This window comes from Delphinus delphis, chromosome 3, assembly GCF_949987515.2.
Source record: "Delphinus delphis chromosome 3, mDelDel1.2, whole genome shotgun sequence".
Lineage (NCBI taxonomy): Eukaryota > Metazoa > Chordata > Mammalia > Artiodactyla > Delphinidae > Delphinus > Delphinus delphis.
The window spans coordinates 7908733-7927202 of NC_082685.1; the positions used below are offsets into that span (position 1 = coordinate 7908733).

The 18470-nt window shown below is 59.9% G+C and overlaps 3 protein-coding genes and 1 long non-coding RNA gene across 13 annotated transcripts in view; 2 read left to right on the top strand and 2 right to left on the bottom strand.

The window, feature by feature from the left end:
* Positions 1-422, top strand: part of HNRNPM (heterogeneous nuclear ribonucleoprotein M) — a 39096-nt gene extending 38674 nt beyond the window's left edge. For all 10 annotated transcript variants that reach the window (XM_060007647.1, XM_060007637.1, XM_060007638.1 and 7 more), the window contains one exon: positions 2-422. In XM_060007647.1, the coding sequence (XP_059863630.1) occupies positions 2-165 (164 nt within the window). In that variant the 3' untranslated portion in view covers positions 166-422. The remainder of the gene's footprint in view (position 1) is intronic.
* Positions 423-1677: 1255 nt separating this feature from the next.
* PRAM1 (PML-RARA regulated adaptor molecule 1) lies at positions 1678-9288 on the bottom strand. Its single transcript, XM_060006594.1, has 10 exons — positions 9100-9288; positions 5623-6667; positions 5476-5533; positions 5326-5402; positions 2761-2818; positions 2537-2645; positions 2225-2387; positions 2103-2136; positions 1984-2018; positions 1678-1843 (listed from the first exon to the last, which is right to left on the bottom strand). Exons 1-10 carry the CDS (start codon positions 9100-9102, stop codon positions 1806-1808), a joined length of 1620 nt encoding a protein of 539 aa, XP_059862577.1. The 5' UTR covers positions 9103-9288; the 3' UTR covers positions 1678-1805.
* Positions 9289-10507: 1219 nt separating this feature from the next.
* LOC132421778 (uncharacterized) lies at positions 10508-12584 on the top strand. Its single transcript, XR_009518770.1, has 3 exons — positions 10508-10616; positions 11988-12186; positions 12394-12584. It is a non-coding gene; the product is annotated as an uncharacterized lncRNA (long non-coding RNA).
* Positions 12585-13333: 749 nt separating this feature from the next.
* Positions 13334-17083, bottom strand: ZNF414 (zinc finger protein 414). The gene is made up of 8 exons (XM_060006595.1): positions 16855-17083; positions 15838-16147; positions 15419-15526; positions 15214-15319; positions 14335-14678; positions 14204-14254; positions 13599-13772; positions 13334-13505 (listed from the first exon to the last, which is right to left on the bottom strand). The coding sequence occupies exons 1-8, from the start codon at positions 16855-16857 to the stop codon at positions 13432-13434; spliced, it is 1170 nt and encodes a 389-aa protein (XP_059862578.1). The 5' UTR covers positions 16858-17083; the 3' UTR covers positions 13334-13431.
* Positions 17084-18470: the final 1387 nt, after the last annotated feature.

An 18470-nucleotide genomic window follows, 5' to 3' on the forward strand; every position in this document is an offset into this window, starting at 1 on the left:
GGCCACGTGCTGTATGCCGACATCAAGATGGAGAATGGGAAGTCCAAGGGGTGCGGTGTGGTTAAGTTTGAGTCGCCAGAGGTGGCTGAGAGAGCCTGCCGGATGATGAATGGGATGAAGCTGAGTGGCCGAGAGATTGATGTTCGAATCGATAGAAATGCTTAAGCAGTTGCCTTTTTTAAACATCGATACCAGACCTCTGAATTTGTATTTTTTCTTGTTAACCATTTTAATTTGTTGGCTGGATGTATAAAGATGTTTAAAAAATTCAGTTGCTTTTTGGGGTAATTTGAATTACTTTTTTAATGACTGGGATTCCATTTGACTGTTTGCATTGAGATTGCAATGTGCGCAATTTTTTTTGTAGTTGTGGCATCTTGTTGACATCGAATATGACTTTGATAATAAATACCAGTTCCTGAAAGCTGCTTGCTTTTGTGTGTGTGTTGTGGGGTAACTGCCCGAGTTTGGGGGAGCTAGAGCTGCTCAGTCTCCTTTCTACCCTTGGAGCTGTGGACCCTTGGGCTGGGAGGCCACTGGCCCCAGCCACTTCAGAAAAATTTCGTGGAAACGGAATCCTGAGTGGACCTCAATCCCCCAGGGCTCGTTAATGGTGCACTTGGCTGTCGGAGCCATCCTGTCTCCCCTGGTGCAGTTCTGTAGGGCACAAATGCTGCATCGGGCTCGTTTCCAGTTAGACTTTTGTCTCAGTCTGCTCTGGCTGCTGTAACAAACATTTGTTTCTCACAGTTCTGGAGGCTGGGAAGTCCAAGATCAAAGCGCTGGGAGATTCAGTGCCTGGTGAGGGCCCGGTCCTAGTTCGTGGATGACACCTTCTAGCTATAACCTCACATGGCAGAAGGGGCCAGGGAACTTTCTCAGACCTCTTTTATTTATTTTTAAAAAAAATAATTTTTTAGCTTTATTTATTTGGCTGCGCCACACAGCTTGTGGGACCTTAGTTCCCCCACCAGGGATTGAACCTGGGCCCTCAGCAGTGAAAGTGCGTGCAGAGTCCTAACCACTGGCCTGCCAGGGAACTCTCAGACCTCTTTTGTAGGGGCACGAATCCCATTCATGAGGGCTCTGCTGCCACGACCTAATCCCCTCCCCAAAGGCCCCACCTCCTAGTACCATCATGTTGAGGGTTAGGTTTTCAACGCAGGAATTGTTTTTGGCAGCAAGGACACAAATGTTCAGTCCATAGCAGCTTTTCTTTGCTAAAACAGACCAAGTAGGGTGAGAGTTTCTGAGCATATTTTGTCCTGTCAGAGGTTTAGGCTGAACTTGATACCTGGACTCTTACCAGAACTGGGTCACATTCCCCCCAAGATGTGATCTCATACGTAAGTCCACTTGGGCTGTGTAGCCTGTGAGAAGCTGCAGCTGCTGCTTGTCACGTTGGATGTGGAGGGTCTTCACTCTGGCTGGCGGCTGACACGGGGTACCATCACGGGGACTCCCACCTCTAAGTCTAGCAAGGTGCCAGCTCCCTTGCTACCTTCTCCTGTCCTACTTTTCTCCTTTCTGGCCTATATCCTTGAGGGGTGTGACCTTGGAGAAGGGGGGTGACCCCACAGATTCCCCCAGGTGTCTGATCATGGCTCCACTGTGTGGTGCCCATCAGGAGGGAGAGACAAGACAAGAAGCAGGAATTGCTTTAAAAGAGGGGCTTTATGTGGTCTGTGTCCGTGGTCAGACAGGAGCCTGGGCAGTTCTGTGACGGCCAAACTGGGATCCAGGGCTCCTTCGGTTAAGAGGTGGCTGGATTGGTGGGTTGTCCTGGGTCCCCACCCCTGTAGGCCTTATCGTCCCCCGGGGAATGGTTGGTTATCCAGAGGATCTGCCGAGGAGGGGTGACTTCCAGTGACCCTTGCCCCATAAGCAGGTAGCCAGCAGCCCCTGGTGGAGTGGGATGGGACCTTACCCCCTCCCAAGACACTGTAGTCCCTTCCAGTCCACCCGGAGCATCCCCATACATACCCCAGGAACCGACGTCGTCATACACCTCTGTTTCCCTGGTTGAGAGCGCAGTTAAGGTCAGTAAGGGTCACCCCACCCCTCCCCCCTAAATCCCCCACCCCATCAGGGCCAGCACTCACAGGGGCAGTAGAGCTGTTCTGGGTACATAGCCATCTGCAAGGAGAGAGCGGGGGTGGGTGAGTTCTCCACCCTCCCTGGTGTTTGGCGTCTTCCCAGGGCTGCCCCTGCTGGGCTCACTCACACTTGCCCTTGGTGTCCCGGCACAGCATCTCCTCCTTGCTGGTGAACTCTATCACCTCCAGGATCTCCCCACGCCGAAGCGCCAGGTGCTTGCCACCCCCGCGACGGGTCTTGGCGTTGGGGTCAATCATCATCCTTGTCTGAATCACAATCTCCCCCTCAAACTGGGGAGGAAGACATCAGAGCTTTTGGTCATGCTGCCACCCCGAGGACCCCTGCCTGGCTTCTTTCTGAGGATGGAATTTGTGGGGCTTTGGTCAACTGGGGCTGAGCACAGCCCTCCCAGGACTCTTGCTTTGCTTGGGGTTCACACCTTGAACTTCTTCCGGAACTCCCGCTCAGCTTTCTCTGCCTTCCGGATCTGCTTCAGAGACTTCAGGTCCGTGGGCGGCAACTGCTGTGGCTGGGGGCCCTTCTCCTTCCTGAGCCCCCGGGGAGTTGGGTGCTCGTGAGCAAGACGTGCTTCTCAGGGACCCCATTTTACCGTCCTCCCAGAGCTCAGCCCCACCCTGTCCCACCCCCTTTGCCCTCTGGTACCTGGGCTCTTGGTCTTGTGGTGGCCTCCTGGGGGGTTGCTGGGTAGACAGCACTTCATCTGGGACAGTCAGAATGCTGAGTTAGGGCAGGGACCATTGGTTCGGCCTCTGAATCTGGCGGCCTGCTCTTTCCCTTGTCAGTTCTCAGGACCTTGGTCCCCTCCCCACCCCGCTGCCCAGGCCTTTCTCATGAGTTGTGAGTTCTAGTGGATTGCCTTTCATTTTCTTAACTCCTGTCGCAGGACAGGCGTGGCAGAAACGTTACCACTCATTTCAGCTGTCTTGACTGTCATCCCAAGTTGCTTGCCGAAGAGGACCTAAGGGTTCAGAGAGGTAACACAGCCTGCCCCAGGTCACCCAGCTGTTAAATGGTAGAGGCAGGATTTCTCTGTAGGCTTTTGAGGCCATTTCACGCCTGCCTTGTAGAGCAGGTGGGGTTCTGGGAATTGTGATGAGATTTGGGTCAAAAAGTAAGGCGAAGAAAAGTATTTCCTGGAAGCAAAGAAGTCTCCCTCTAAGAAGGGGCTGTTGGGCTGGGACTCTTGCCTGGCCTGGCTGATGATGAGACTGGACTGTGAGGGGTCTCCCAGGTGAGGACTGACTACCCCGCAAATGACCAGCTTTCCAGGTATGAGCCCTGTTGGCCAAGGGTGTGGCTTACAGTGAGAGCCTTGTGAACACAAGGGGAGTGAAGGATCCAGAACCTGAAGCCCCTAGCTTTTTGCAGTCCTCTCTGAGTGACTTGAAGTGCTGCTCTGGACATTTCTAGGCCAGCAGACCCTTCCATCAAGCTGCCCGAGGGGCATCTGCATGGGGCCCTTCCACCCCTTCAGACACTGAGTTTGCCTCCAGCCTCAGCTGGGTGGTGCTCGGGTAACGGTGCCACCCAGAGGCTGCCCAGGCCGGAGATGGTCACCCGGCTGGGAGCAGCCTTGACTTCACCCCAGGGCCCCTACAGACCTGCCGCAGCCAGAGAGTGCAGCCCTGGGCACGGCAGTGCGGGGCAGACCCTGGTGCCCTGTGTCCCCAGCTTTCTGGCAGTGTGATCCTGAGCACGCTACCCTCAGCTCCTGAGAAAGAGCTGGGCCCGGCCCCTCCAGAGGAGCCCCCAGCTGTGCAGGGAGCCTCTAGTGGAGCCGCCACTGCTCTGAGTGAGGCAGAGAGTGGGAGGGGGGAGCCCAGAGTCCTTCCAACTGGGGACAGACTTGAGAAGGGCAGAGCTGCCTTTGGGACAATCACTGAGCCCCACTCGAGAAGCGGGGAGATCTGGGGAAGCATGTGGTATCGGCTCAGAACCTTGAAGAATGACTGGCGGTTGTCCAGTGGCTGGGACGGTGAGCAGAGGGAGGAAAGTGCCTCGTCTACTTGGGGTTGGGGAAGGGGAAGTGGTGGGCCATGCCTGCGGAGCTGCTGGAAGTGGATGGCCAGAGGTGCTCCCTCCCCACGTCCACATCCCCAAGAGAGGCCCCCCAGACCCAAGCCACAGAGCTTAACTGGAGCGGAAGCAGGAGGGGCCCTGTCAGGAAGCTCTGTGCTAACAGGGGTGTTGCAAGCAGCCCCTGGGGAAAGCCCAGGAGAAGCAGAAGGGGCTGGGGAAGGAGTAACAGCTGTATAGGCAGCAGACTTTGGAGGGTGGGCTGGTGAGGTGGGAGCGGTAGCTGGGGATCCCAAAGGCACCTCTGATGATACGTTCCCCTGCAGGAGACCCTTCCAAAGACAGGGCAGGGAAGCAGCCCGGGAGCCTAGGGTCTGGGCTCCTGTGTATCGGCTGTGCGACCTGGGGCAAGTCACTTCTTGCCTCAAGCTTGTCCTCAAGCTTCCACTCCTGTAAAATGGGCAGGACACTGCCTCGGGGGTGGTGGGCTGTGCACATTCGGTTAAGTGCTGGCATGGGAGCCTTGGTGTTTTCACATGGGGTTGGTGAATGCATCATCCGCGAGCTGGGCCTGCTTGGCCTTCATCCTGCTCTCCAGGAGCAGAGGTGTGGAAGGGAGAGAAGAAGCATCCTTGGAAACCCAGAGCACAGAGAGAGAGTTGCCTGGGACTGCAGACCTGGAGGGTCGGCCACACCCTGTCTCCAGCCCCTGCCTCTGAGTTCAGGCCCAAGTCCTGCCTGGATATCCCTCAGGCACCTCCAACACCACGGGTCCCTTACTCAGGTGCAGGCTCAACATTTGGGCCTCAACCCTGTCATGAGCTCGCTCTCGTCCCTGGTGATGCACCACCAAGTCCTCTTGCTGCTTTGTACCTGATCCTTCCACTGCTCTCCATGTCTTCTGCCACCACCCTGGCCCACACCCCTGCCCTGGCCACACCCTGGTCAGGCTGCTGGCCTCTGGGCTGCCCTTACTCACATTGTTCCACCCACCAGGAGCTGGTGTGACCTTTCTGAAAGGCCCCCCTCCTCTCTGCTTCCTCCCCTGGCGCTGCTTTCAATCCATCAGGGATGTGGATTGCCACTTGGCGTCACGCTAGCAACATGGCAGAACACACCCTTGTGACAAATGTTCCCCAGGTGCCTTGGCAGACTGGTCTGGCTGAGGGCCTGGCCCTGTCACCAACAAACCTCTGCCCTTGGGGCTGGGTCTGGAGTCGTCTGTGGGCTCCACGTCCTCGTACAGCTTGTAGGCCTCATCTGGGTCCCTGCGGGGATACCTGAGATGAGGGCCTCTTTCGGTCCCGTGACCCACGCCTGTACCCCCTGACTCCTACTCACTGTGGGGTGTCTTCAGGCTGTCGAGCCAGGAAGCCGGCAGAAAAGCTCCTGGGCAGAGCTGTGGGGAGATGAGAACAGGAGGGAGGGAGGCGGGCACTGCCAGGGAGCCTCCACACCCTCCTTTCTGCCTGGGCCGCCCTCACCCACCTGTGCCTGCTGCCAAGGTCCTTCGAAATCTCTGGACGTCCCTGGGGCCTGGGGGCAGTGGGGGCTTGGCTGGAGGGGCGCCCAGGCTGCTGACTGGGGGGAGAGGCCTCCGCCGGGGTGGGTGGCCAGGTTTGAGGCCCAGCCTCGAGCCTCCACCGCAAGTGAGGGCTCCAGATCTCTGCTGCCTGGCTCCAAACCCTGGGCTGAGTGGGAACCTAGGGCTGGAGCCTGCAACGGCAGTGGGCAGTGAGCTCTCTGAACGGGAGCCAGGGAGTGGAGGCTTTCTAGGGAGGTCACCGAAGAACTCTGCCTGCTTCCTGGGCAGAGATCTGGGCTTGGGCTGGGAGGACTTGCAGGGCGGCCCCCGCCACTCGGGCTGCAGAAACTCGTTGGGGAGCAGGCTGCACTCGGGCCCCGAGGACGTCCTGGGGAGGTCACCACACTCGGGCCGCGGGGGCTTCTCGGGGAGGTCACTCAGCGGAGGCTGTGGCATCTTTCCGGGGACTGTACTGAAGTTGGGCTGTGAGGAGTGAGGCTGGGGCTCACTGGACTCGGGCTTTGAAGGGGGCATTGGGGGGACCTCAGTGGACTCGGGCTGCGGCAGGGACTTCTCAGGGAGACCACTGACCCCAAGCTGCGGGGGCTTCTCGGGAACGGTACTGAACTTGGGCTGGGGGGGCTTCAGGGTGGCCTCATTGGACTCAGGCTGCTGGGACTTCCTGGGGAATGCACCGAACTTGGGCCCTGTGGGGGGCCTTGGGGCGTGGCTGAGCTCAGGCTGCAGGGGCTTCCTGGGGAATGGAGTGGCCTTGAGCTGTGGGACCTTCTTGGAGAGTTCACTGAACTCAAGTTTGCAGGGCTTCTTGGGCAGATCAGTGAACTCGGGCTGGGGGTGCTTCTTGGGATGCTCGCCTAGCTCAGGCTGTGGAAACTTTTTGAGGAGTTTGTTGAACTCGGGCTTTGGAGATACTTGGGGGAGTTTGCCGGTCTCGGGCTGAGAGGCCTGGAACTTTGCTTGAAGGCTCCGAAAGTCCTGATGACTCCCCTAGGGGACACGGAGTCAGGCAGGGACTCAGACACATGCGGGTGGTGGAGAGACGGACGTGGGACAAGCGGACATGGTCACGGACACGCACCCCCTTCCCCTGGCTCCTGTTCAGTTAGCTCCTCTCCCCCACCTTCTGCCCTTGGCCGCCATCTCTGTTGGCCATAGACTCCCACGTTTTTGTGTCTCTAGCCTCCCGGTGGGTCGCAGGCCCTCCTAAACTACCACACCCTCTGACCTCGCCACTCAGGACCAGGATGCGCACCCAGCCTCATCCCACTCTGGACCCGAGCTCCTGGGGCCCCTGGGGCCTGCTGCTCCCATAGCCCGCCCCGCCCCCTCAGTCAGGGGAGCATCCTCGAGCTCCCCGCACCCCCCCCCCCCCCGCCATGCCCCCAGGCCCTTCTTTTCTCATTTCAAAATACATCCGGAATCCAGCCACTTCTCACCGCCTGCACCACTGTCCTGGCCCAGGGGAGCCCAACCGGGTAAGGCAGTATCCCCTGTTGCCTGGATCATTTAATAGGCTCTTCCTTGGTCTCCTGCCCGCCCCCGCCCCCCGCCCCCGCGTCCCCATCCCTGGTCAGGCCCCTCACAACAGCCGGAGGAGGCCAGTTAACCCAGAGTCAGTTTGTGCACCTCTGCTCAAAATCCGGCCGTGTTCCTTCATTTCCCCACAGTAGAAGCTAAAGATCTCACGAGGAACTTCCCTGGCGGTCCAGCGGCCAAGACTCCGCACTCCCAATGCAGGGGACCCGGGTTCGATCCCTGGTCAGGGAACTAGATCCCGCGTGCCACAACTAACGATCCCACGTGCTGCAACCAAGACCCAGTGCAGCCAAATAAATTAAAAAAAAAAAAAAAAAAATCTCACAAAGGCCCTGAACGGTAGATTCGACCTCTCCTACCCAGTCACCTCCTTGGCCTCCCCTTCTCCCATCTCCTGCCCTCTGCCTGGGACACTCTCCCCACTGCATGGCTCTCCTTCTCCTCTTCCAGGTCTCTGCTCCCATATTCCTTATTAGAGAGGACTTCCTCCCAGACCACCCTAATTAAAAAGAGAAGATTGGATTCCCCCTTCCCAGGATTCTCTATTCTCCCCAACCTGCCTGATGTTTCTCTTAGTTAGTACCTGACACCTTGTATCATTCTATTTATTTTACTTAATACTTTTTTTTTTTGGGCAGGGGGCGGGCGGCAGTGGCCATGCCTCACGGCATGTGGGATATTAGTTCTCCGACCAGGGATTGAACCCACGCCCCCTGCATTGGAAGTGCAGAGTCTTAACCACTGGACCGCCGGGGAGGTTCCAATACTTGTTTTTTAAATGTGTTTTGACTATTTGTGGGATTTTTTTGTTTTGTTTTGGTCTCTCTCCTCCTCCTTTCCCCAGCCCCTGTGGACTGTCAGCGCCCCAAGGGCAGTAGCTTGTCTTGTGCATTGCTGTCCTCCTAGTGCCTGGCCTGTGCTAAGATGCTCAGTAATTCTTTGTTGAAAATAAAGAACGTACAGGACACAGAGACAGGCATATGGGCGGCCTGACCATCACGTTCTCACACAGACTCACGTGGAGAGACACTAAGAGACCTAGAGGCAAACCTGAGGGCAGGGCCCCACAGTCCCAGACACCCCGACTGATGGTCAGGGATGCCCACCAGGCCCGGCAGGCAGGCTCCCGAGCGTGGGCACGCGCACCAGCCCTGGCACAGGAAGTCCGTCCCAGGTATGGTCTTGACCAGCCCCACATCCTTGGTCACGGACACAGGAGATGCACAAGTAGGCCAGGGCTGCTCTGACCGACAGGTCACCCCAGAGGTGGCCCTGCCACAGCTCCCAGGCCTGGCTTTACCTGGGGTCGAGGAGACCGGGGAGGGGAAGGGTACGACCTCGGGAACTTTGCCCCCGCCTGTGCCTCACTCTGCCCTGATCCAGAGAACAAGGAAAGGTGCCGGGGCCTGAGACGCCTCTGTGGAAGCCCCCCTAACTGGTGGGTTGTGGCAAGGCTCCCAGGTGACCCAGGGGGCCAGAGAAGCCGGGGTCAGCAGGTCAGGCCTTGGGGCGCTGCTGGGGTGGGGGGTTGGCAGCGTGTGCGTGACCCGCTTTGTCGCCCCCAGGAAGGCCCTGCCCCTCACCCTGGCTGCCTGTTACCGGGTTGCTATTCATGGCGTGGGGGGGGGTCGTCTGGGCAGTGCCACCCATCTCCCTTCTAGTCGCAGCCTCAGCCTCTGCTACAGGCCCCTCGGGAGCCTGAGCTGTCCCAGAGGTGGGTCTTGGCTGCCTCCTACCTCTGGGCGTTTGTGTCGGTCACAACCCTGAAAACCTGCTTGCCCCTCTGCCGGCCCGCTCTTGGAATGTGCCTTCCAGTTTCCACCCGTGGCATCCCTTGCCTCCGGCCAGTGGGGGGCTCTCCAAGGGCTTGGGGGCTCACTCACCATGGCTGCAGGCGGGTGACGGGCCACAGGGCGAGTGGGACCTGAGCCAGGGCTGCTGCCTTCAGGAAGTGACTGTAGCTTCTGCTCCACGGGCCCCACGGGGTGGGGTCTACTGGCCAGGCGGGAGGGCAGAGGAGGAAGGGGAGGAGGGGGGAGAGCCCCAGCCTGTCTTCAGGTCCTGCTGGGAGCTTCTTGAATTCCTGTCCTGCGCTGCGCTTTGTGCATTTCTCAGCAGACACCCAACAGTCACTCGTTTCTCGACTCTGCTGGCCCCCCCTCTCCCACCCCATGCCCTGCTGTGTGCTGACCTCCGGACTCCAGGAAGGACTCATGCCAGGCCCTGAGGACCTCCTGCCGACAGAGGCAGGCCAAGGCCAACTCCTCCCAGGGCCTCTGCGGGAGGCGAGTGGTAGTTCTCAGCGGGAAAGGGGCACGGCCAGTTCCGGGCCGTGAGACCCCAGGAGTAGAGCAAGCCTGACGGGTGAGGCCCTCCTGCTGGCTCTTGTTGCCTCAGTCCGCCTTCCTCATTTCAACACTTCCCTGTAGCCTGATTTCCAGCTCTGAGCAGGACTTAGGACTTCCCTGTTACAGGGGCAACTGTAACAAGGGCCGAGGGCCCAGGTGGGATGGCACGTTTGGTGGTGGGTGGGTGGGGAATGTCCAAGGCTCCCAGAGGACAAGAGGAGGAAAATGGGGACAGCTGGGAGGCCAGCAGAGATGGGGTGAAGGTGGTAGGCAAGATTAGAGCTGTGAGGGTGCAGGGTGCGAGGCCAGACAAGGGAGACCCTGATGGCAGGGCTCGGTCCCCAGGAAGTCAGTGACCTCGGGCTCATAGAGAAAGGGAGAAAACACCCAGTGGGAGAGTGCAGAGCCCCGATTCTCAGTTCAGCTATGCCACCGGGATCTTTGAGATCACAGAAAGACAGAAGCTCCTGGAGATTTTGACTTAATTGGTCTGGGGTGTGGCCTGAGCCTGGGGATTTCTTACACACCCTCAGGGGGATTCTAGTGTGCCGCTGAGGAGCACTGGTGCCCACAAGTCACCCTGAGACCCCGAGAAAGTGTGGGTTGTGTCTCGGGTCTGAGGTGGGGCCTCAGATTCTGAAGCATCCCAGGTGAGGCCCATACTGCTGGTCCAAGGATCACAGCGAGAGTAACAGAGATGTACTGAAGTCTCCAGAAAGATCCACAGGAGACAGGGACGGAGGCTGGGCATTGCATCCCAGCAGGAGCCCCTCACTCGCCGCTGCCATGAAGGCCACAGACAGCAGTCGGCAGTGACTCTGCCTGTGTCTGCTCTTAAGAGCACAGCTTGGGGATTCTGGAGCCTCCGTGCCCGTGCATCCCTGTCCTTCAACGGACAGACATGCGCGCTGGGTCACATTTCCGGATGTTGGTCCGCCTCCGAGTAGGAGGCTGGGGATGATGAAGAGGTCTGGGTCCTGGAGCGGCTCAGCCTGTTCAACGTGAGCCTGCAGTCTCAGGCCAACCTGCCCACTCTGGGGCGGCTGTGTAAGGTGGGTGCCTGCTTGGACGCGCCGGCCCCTCATTCATTCTCCCTTCAGACCGACACTCTTGGGCGCCCTCTGCCGGGCGGATCCGGGGCCCTAAGAGGACTCAGCTTTCAGGCATCCTGGAGTTGGGGTGCGGTGGAGGGACCCTCTGTGGGGCTCCCAGCTTGGTTGGCCAGAGGGAGGTCAGGGGCTGCAGGAGCCCAGAGGGGACAGTGGGAACAGTAAGACTTCCCAGGCGAGCAGACAAAGGTTGGATGGGAGTTGGGAGGGGGTGAAGGTAGGGGTCAGTTTTCAGAGTGAGCCAACTCCCTAGGCCTCAGGGCAATTTCAGCTTGCTCCAGAGGGCAGCGAGGGGCCCAGGGGGGACTGTGGACCCACTGTACCCATGGGAGGGGCTGTTGCATCTTTGTGGGTGACGCGGTTGGGGGGGGGCGGCACCTACCTGGACCAAGATACCTGGGTCTCTCTGGGAAGGTCCTGACAGACTGCAAAGTGGCACTGCCTAGATTCGGGGGTGCCTGAATGAGGGGCTTGATGGGGGAAACTCCAGGGGCTGGGGGACCCTGGTACGCTGGAGATGGGACACCAAGCCCTGAAGATGCAGGAAGGGATGGGCCTAGAGCCATATTCCCAAGGGTGTCTAGGGGCCTTGTGAGTGCAGGAAAAGGAGAGTGCCCTTTGGGCCTTGCTGCCTGGGTTTTCTCATCAGTGGTAACTGCCCCGCTTCTGGGGTGGTGCAGAATCGGTGACTTGGAACCGGGCCCGGCTAGAGTCAGGGCTCAGTCAGCTTACCCTCTTAGCCTCACCTCTATCTGTAAAGTGGGCCCCGGGACCCACCTCCTCCCCAGGTTCCTGAGAGGGTCCCAGGCAGCCGGCCACAGGCTTGGTGGTTGGAGTGATGTCAGCCACCTGCGAACATTTCCCAAGCCCCCTCCCTCGCTCCCCATCCCTCTTTTGAATCCTCACAAGAACTCCAAAGGATGAGCATTCATGACACTCATTTTAAGGAGTAAGAAACTGAGACGCAGAGAGATTGTCTTTCCCAGGATCACCCAGCTGTGGTTCCAAGGCTTCTGGCTGAGAAGGGGGAGGGGAGCTCACAGGGGGCCTGAGCCCCAGGGTTCCCTGACGGCCCATCTGGCCCTACAGCAGGTGCTCAGTGACAGCCGCTTCTGTGGGGGCCTGGAGGTGCTAGCAGAGTGGGCGCCTGGCCTGAGCCACCTGCGACTCAGCTGCAACCCCATCAAGGACACTGGAGCCCTAAAGCCCCTTGTGAGGCTGAGGGCAGTGGGGCAGGCAGGCGGGCAGGCCGGCTCCTGGGTCCAGGTGGGACAGGTCCAAAGGGTGCCCAGATCTCCCTGTTGCCCTTCCCAGGAGAAGCTGAAGGGCCTTCAGAACTTGGAGCTGTTCAGCTTCGAGGAGTCACAGCAGCTGCGCTAACGGAGCAGGATTTTGAGTCGTTACCCGAGCTTGGCTACCTGGATGGCTTCGATGCTGGGGACCCTGCTCAACTCTGAGGCTGAGGCCAACATGCTGGGGAACGAAGATTCTGAGGAGGACTAGGCGGAGGATGGTAAGGGGGGCGAGGGGAAGATGGGAGGCTGGTGAGGGGTGTGAGGCCTGGGGACTCCACCCAAGGGGTGACTAATGTCTTGCTGGCCGCAGATAAAGGACAACTCTGATGACTTGGAAGATGGAGGAGATATGGAATGAACAGGGTGGGGTGGGGCTGGGGACCTGGTCCTTGGGTTCTTGCTCACAGGATGTCTATGTTCCCCAGGAGGAAGAGGAGAGAGATGCTGAGTGTGGTCCTGAGAAGAGGAGGTGGAGAGGTTCAAGATGGGGCCTTGTGGGCTACTAGGAGAACAGGATCTTCATCCAGAGAGCTGAAGGGAGCTGTGGGGAGCGGTGGGGGTACTAGGCAGGGGAGGAGCACGATCGGAAGAGTTCCCTGTTTCCAGAGGTGTTCAGACTGGGGGGAAGGGCGGGGGGGGGTGGTTGCCTCCGGTGCTCCAGAACGGGGTGGGGCGGGATTGAAGCTTGGGCTGGAAGGGAGCAAGATGCAGGAAGTAAAGCCGGCCTGAGGGGTGGCTGCCAGCAATGCGTGGGGCTTCCATACCCTGGAGGCTTGACCCTCAGGTTCTGGTGACAGCAGTGTGGGACCAGATTTTGAACTCTGCCCCCAACCTGACTTCCCAGGAAGGAAAGGAAGAAGAGGACCTATATGGGGGAGAAGTGAGAAGGGAGGAAGCCCAGGCTCTCCAGGGCTGGCCTTGACCCACCCTCCTCAGAGCTGGGGCAGGGGGAGGAGGGGAAGGGGGCAGCCGAAGACAGTGAGGAGGATGACGATGAGGCCTGAGCTCCCGCCTGCCAGAGTGCCCAGCCCTGGGGGCCCTGGCACCTCCCTTCTACTGCTGGGACTGCCCCACCACCCTGTCACCTCCCTGAGAGTCAGTGCTGGCCTCAGGACCTGGAGGGCTCCAGCTGGGCGGGCGCTCCTGACTCCTGGAAGTTTTTAAATAAAACTGGAAAACTTCCGTCTCATATGGTTTCTGGAAGTGGTGGGACAGGAAAGAGGACCATCTACAGCTGTCCCACTGCTGAGGTTGACAGGGGAGGTGGGACACAGGTGGGCTGTGAGGGGGAGGCCTGCCCCCTTCCGAGGTGGGAGCGCCCCAGGACTGCACTGGAGGGGCATGGGACCCAGACACAGCACAGGCTGGCTCATCTGCCTCTTTTATTGTCCCGCCACCCCGCCCATCGCAGGCCCCCCTAAAATTACAAAACTACCCACAGCCCACCCGCAACGCGGCGTGGTTCAGAGCGGCGAGAAAACCGGACACTCCCCCTCTGACAGCAGCGGCGACACCTTGGGTGCCAGCGGGGCCGGGTCTGGGTGGAGCAGAGGAGGGGGCGCCTGAGCCTCAGCCCCGCCCCTCGCCTCAGGGCCCCCGCCCTCCCCACCCATGCGCTCCCGGGCCTTACCCGCCGGCGCGTCGGGGCGCGGCTGCCCGGGCGCCGGGGCCGCAGGGGCGATGGGGCGGTGGTCCTCCAGGTGTAGGGTCATGGCGGGCCGCGAGGCCGTGGAGAAGGCGCACTGCATGCACGAGTAGCGGCCGCGCGTGTGCTCCCACACGATGCGGCTCGGGGCCGCGTGCCCTGCGGGCAGGCGGGACCCCGTCAGCCCCGGGCCCTGGGCGAGGGCGAGGACCGGGGCGAGGGCGGGTCGTACCTTTCTCCCCGCCTCCCCCTCAGCTCCCAGGCGCCGGGGCTCTGGAACGGCTGATCCATTTGTCCCGGGCGTTTCCCCATGTATTTGGGGGCACCAAACTTGACTTATCCTCTGAACCCTCTCCCATCCTCTGAACCAACGTAGGGGGAAGGACTCGGGAACCGGGTGAGAGTTTTACACGGAAACGCCGGCGCAGATAAAGAGCAGGGGCCGTAATTTTTTAAGGCAAAATCCTGTATTTCGGGGGTGACATTTCTGGCCACCTGGGAAGGGGGTGGGCACCGCTGCCTCCCAGTATCCCCTATACCCCGCAGGGGAGAAATCCCCTCCACCCTCCCCGGTGATCACCTGCACGCACCTGAGGGCGTATCGGAGCCGCCCTGGGGTCTTCGCGGGCTGCCGCCGGCACCTGCGGTAAATGGGCGGGTCAAGGTCAGAAGTTAGAGGGAGCCCAGCCCACCCTTCAGGCGTCCCTGCCCCCACACTCACCTTGGCTCTTTTTCCAGACTGCGGCGCTGGAGGCGGGCGGCCCGGGAGCGGCGGCCAGAAAGGGGCGCGGGCGTGGTGGGCTTAGGCCAAAAGGCGCGGGGTTCAAGCACGGCAGGAAGGGCCCGGTGGGGGCAGGGGCAGGGGTCGTGAACGGCTCGAGCAGCGGGAACTGTAGCCCAGGCGCCAACGCAGGGTCGGACTCCGGGGGGCGCTCGGGCGCTGGTGGCTCCTTGTCGAGGGCGGGGGGTGGCGGCGGGGCTGGGCTCTGCGCATGCTCGGCGCAAACATGCAGGTGCTTGAAGAGGGAGCGGTGCGTGCGGAAGCGCAGGAGGCAGTTCTCACACCTGGGGGCGGCACAGGGCTGGGCTGGGTCTCCTGCGGGACAAGGGAGGGGCCTATCCGTAGTAACCTGCGGAGCCGCCGCTCGAGGGTGGTAAGGGAGCCCGGGCCCAAACAACAGATCCCCCATCTGCGGGGGAGGAGTCTGCCCTAAGCGTCCCCCTACTGTGGTCGCGACCCTTCCGGACCCCTCCAGGTCGGAGCCCTGGGAAGATGAGGAAGGAAGTCTCAATTGTGACTTAGGGGATCGCTTTTTCTCTTGGGAGGTAGAGGGCTGGGCGGAGCCGCGCCAAGAATGCCCCCCCAAACCCCTTCCGAGCCCCGCCCTCGGGGTCCCTGGAACTTGCTCTAGCGACCAGTGTCTCTTCTGGGCAGGTTAAGGGCAAGGCTTGCCCTAGTTCATGCCCACTTCCCCGACCCAACCCCCTGGACTAGGAAGGGAGAAGAGCCCGGACCCCCGGTAGTGGCTGTCAAATCAGTGGTGGGGGGAGCTGCCTGGTCACCGAGCGCCAGCAGACGTGGGGGTGGACGGGGTCTCACTTGAAGTAGCGATTGGGTTTGTAGTGCAGCTTGCCGTGTGCCACCAGTTCCTGCATGTTGGGGAAAGTCTCGGTGCAGCTCAGGGCGGAACAGCGGAAGAGCTTGCCTGGCAGGGATGAAGGACAGAGGAGTGGAGAGGGGTGGCCAGTCGGCTCTGCCTGCCTCCCGCCCTAACCTGCCTCCCCACCACCTACCCTGGCCCTACCTTCCAGGGACTGTGTGGGTGGGCAGTGGGTACGCAGATGCTGTGCCAGGTCTCGAACGCTGGGGAAACTGAGGCAGCAGCCAGGGCTGGAGCAGGGTATCTGCTTCCCTGCAGGACGCAGAGAAGCGAGGGGAGGGGTGTGTCACAATCCCTTCTCCATCCACGCTGTCCAGGGCCCTACCCCAGAGAGGCATGTATGGGGTTGCAATTACCCTATGATCTCTTACTGGGGCCTTCACCCTCTGCCTCCCCCAACAGAGGGTTGGGGCTGAGTTGGCCTGGCTCACAGCCTGGCATACACCTGGGGCTCAGTAAGTGGTGATTCCCTCTAGATGGGCCCCAAGTCTGGAGATACTCTGTATTCTTCACTTCTATCGTTCCAGGCCTGTGATCCCCCAGAAGGCCCCATCACGGGTCACCTGGTGGTGGGCGTCGTCTGGGAGGCCGCAGGTCCTCACTGGTTCCGGAGACAGTGCTGGTCAGGCCAAGGCCGGGTCCAGGGCCAGCATGGCCACTGTCTGGGGCTGGGGAGGCACCCTGCTGGGTCCCTCCAAGCCCTCCACGTTCCCACACTGGGGGTGTGGCTGCCTGGTCAGAGCCTGGCTCCTCCCCCATGGAAGAGGAAGTGGCTACAGCAGCCACAACTGGGGACACCTCCTTGTCGGTCTCACTGGAGCTGGGCTCTGCAGTGCCCGGCATGTCCGGGCTGGGACCCGAGGTTTCCTCCTCCTGGTGGAAGGAAGAGGTGGGGAGAACCCCTCTGGGCCCAGGGTCTGCCTGGGCCAGCCAGGGGAACTCCACCCCGCCAAGACCACTGGGCATTCCTGAAGCAGCAAATGCCCCGGAGACGTCACCCAGTCAGCCCCCATCCTAAGGAGTGGCAGGGGGTGAGGGTGGATAGAGCTCCTGCCTCCTGTGTCCCCATCCTCTGGGAGGGAGCTTGGAGGTGTTCCAAATGTAGAAGGGGGTACCTTTTTAAGAATCATCTATATGAAAGAAGCATGCCTTTGACCCTAAATTGGAAAGGTGGGAGGCCCCCTACAAGGCAGGGGCGTGGCCCATAGGGAGTGGGCGGGGCAAAGGCGGGGCTCTGAACCGGGCGCGGATAGGAAGATGCTGGAGAGGCCAAAAGTGGCCGAGTGGGTTGTTCGAGCACGGAGATATATCTACCAGCTGGGCTCGAGCTGTGCAGGCGAACTGGGAGTGCTGGGGCCCCGGCCGTATGAAGATCTGGGGCGGTGCCCGAGCCCTGTGGGCGTGGCCCAGTCGAAACCAGGCCCAGAAGTAGGGGGTAGGGTGCTCCCCGAGTGACAGCCAGCGGCGGGCGAGTGCCCGGATGTGGGGGCGGGGTCGGCCGGAGGCTATGTGCGCTACAGGGCCGCTCCCCGCCAGTCCCCGCTGGTTCGCCGCGTCCGCGTCCCCGGCGCCGCGCTCACCATCCTCGGCCTGGTTCGGCTTCTTGTTCCCGCGGCTCCGGCAGCTCCAGCTAAGGCTGCGGTGACTCCTTCGGTGGCCGCAAGCTCGCGCTCACGTCGGCGCCATTTTTCGCCTCCCAGGTCTCGCGAGAACGGAGGAGGGGGCCTGTGCACAGTGCTCCGCGAGGAGGCGGGGCCTGAGATCCGGGATTGTCCTGGATGGCGGAGCGTGCGCCGTGGTGGATTTGCAAGCCGAGGGCAGTCGTGGGGTGCAAAGAATCTGCAGGCAGAGATCTAGGATTAAAATCTCCCCGGGCCTCTGTGTTCTTCTCTGCAAAATGAGCATCTTCATCCTCTCCAGTCCCGTCACCGTACCTCGAAAGGGGATAAACAGCGGTTCTCTTTTTTGAAGAGGTCGTGTTTAGAGAGCCTTGTCTTTGGAGGGAAATTGGCAGTGGCCGTCAAAATATTCAATGCACTTAGTTCTGACGTTGGAACGGGTCTGCTGAGATAGCCAAGGGCGGGAAGCAAGCCAACTGTCCGTCCTCGGGACACCCGGAACGGGTGTAGCCTAAGGATGGAGAGGTGCGTGTTTTCAGGAGGATGGATGGAGAGCCTTGGGTATACCGGCGTGGAATGAGTCACCTATCCAACCTACGTTTCTTTCTTTTTTTTTTTTAATACAGCCTCACTAAGTGTCGCTACATCTCAGAAAGTCACTCTAGAATTTAACACTACTGTTTTTTGTTGTTTTTTTGTTTTTATTTATTTTTGGCTGTGTTGGGTCTTCGTTGCTGCGCGTCAACCTACGTTTCTTGAGTGCCTACTCTGTGCTAGGCGCTGGGGACCCAGAGATGAACAGGACAGACCAACATCCCCACTCCCAGAGTCCGCTCACGGTTTAAAATGGGGAAAGAGACAATGAATCAACACATGCAGCAAAGGATCTTACGTTATATTAAGTGCTACAAAGGAAAAACAAAACAAAACCCCAGAAGGATGTGATGGTGATGGGTCAGGAAAGTTTCTCTGTGAGGTGACTTCTTTTTTTTTTTTTTGCGATACGCGGGCCTCTCACCGTTGTGGCCTCTCCCGTTACGGGGCACAGGCTCCGGACACGCAGGCTCAGCGGCCATGGCTCATGGGCCCAACCACTCCACAGCATGTGGGATCCTCCCGGACCGGGGCACGAACCCGCATCCCCTGCATCGGCAGGCGGACTCCCAACCACTGCGCCACCAGGGAAGCCCTGTGAGGTGACTTCTGAGCTGTCACCTGATGGTCAGGATGGAGTGAGCCAATGGAAGGTCAGGAGGCCACAGCACTCTGGGAAGAATGGATAGCTGGTGCAAGTGGCCTGAGTTGGGGAGGGACAAGCTTGTCTTTTTCAAGAAACAATGAGGTGATCAGCTCACTGCTGGAGCAGAGTGGAGGCAGGGAGTGGAGGTCAGAAAGTGGACATGGTGCAAGAAAGGTCATGCAGGGACCTTGTGAACCATGGAAAGAGAGGCATGTGATCTCTATTCTAACCTTGAATCTTTAGCAGGGGGAGGTACACCATCTGATCGCCGGTTGTCGTTTGGAGGATGGGTCATTGTGGGGACGGTAAAGTGGATCTTTGATCTCAGATCTCTATA

What these genes read in the sequence shown, in the direction of transcription:
- PRAM1 (XM_060006594.1), bottom strand. An exon ending in GACCTTGGCAGCAGGCACAG is followed by an intron (nt 5,534 to 5,622) that starts GTGGGTGAGGGC and finishes ATCTCCCCACAG; the next exon opens with CTCTGCCCAGGAGCTTTTCT. An exon ending in AGAACAGCTCTACTGCCCCT is followed by an intron (nt 2,019 to 2,102) that starts GTGAGTGCTGGC and finishes GCTCTCAACCAG; the next exon opens with GGAAACAGAGGTGTATGACG.
- ZNF414 (XM_060006595.1), bottom strand. An exon ending in CAGACGACGCCCACCACCAG is followed by an intron (nt 15,527 to 15,837) that starts GTGACCCGTGAT and finishes TGCGTCCTGCAG; the next exon opens with GGAAGCAGATACCCTGCTCC. An exon ending in AAACCCAATCGCTACTTCAA is followed by an intron (nt 14,679 to 15,213) that starts GTGAGACCCCGT and finishes TGCCGCCCCCAG; the next exon opens with GTGTGAGAACTGCCTCCTGC.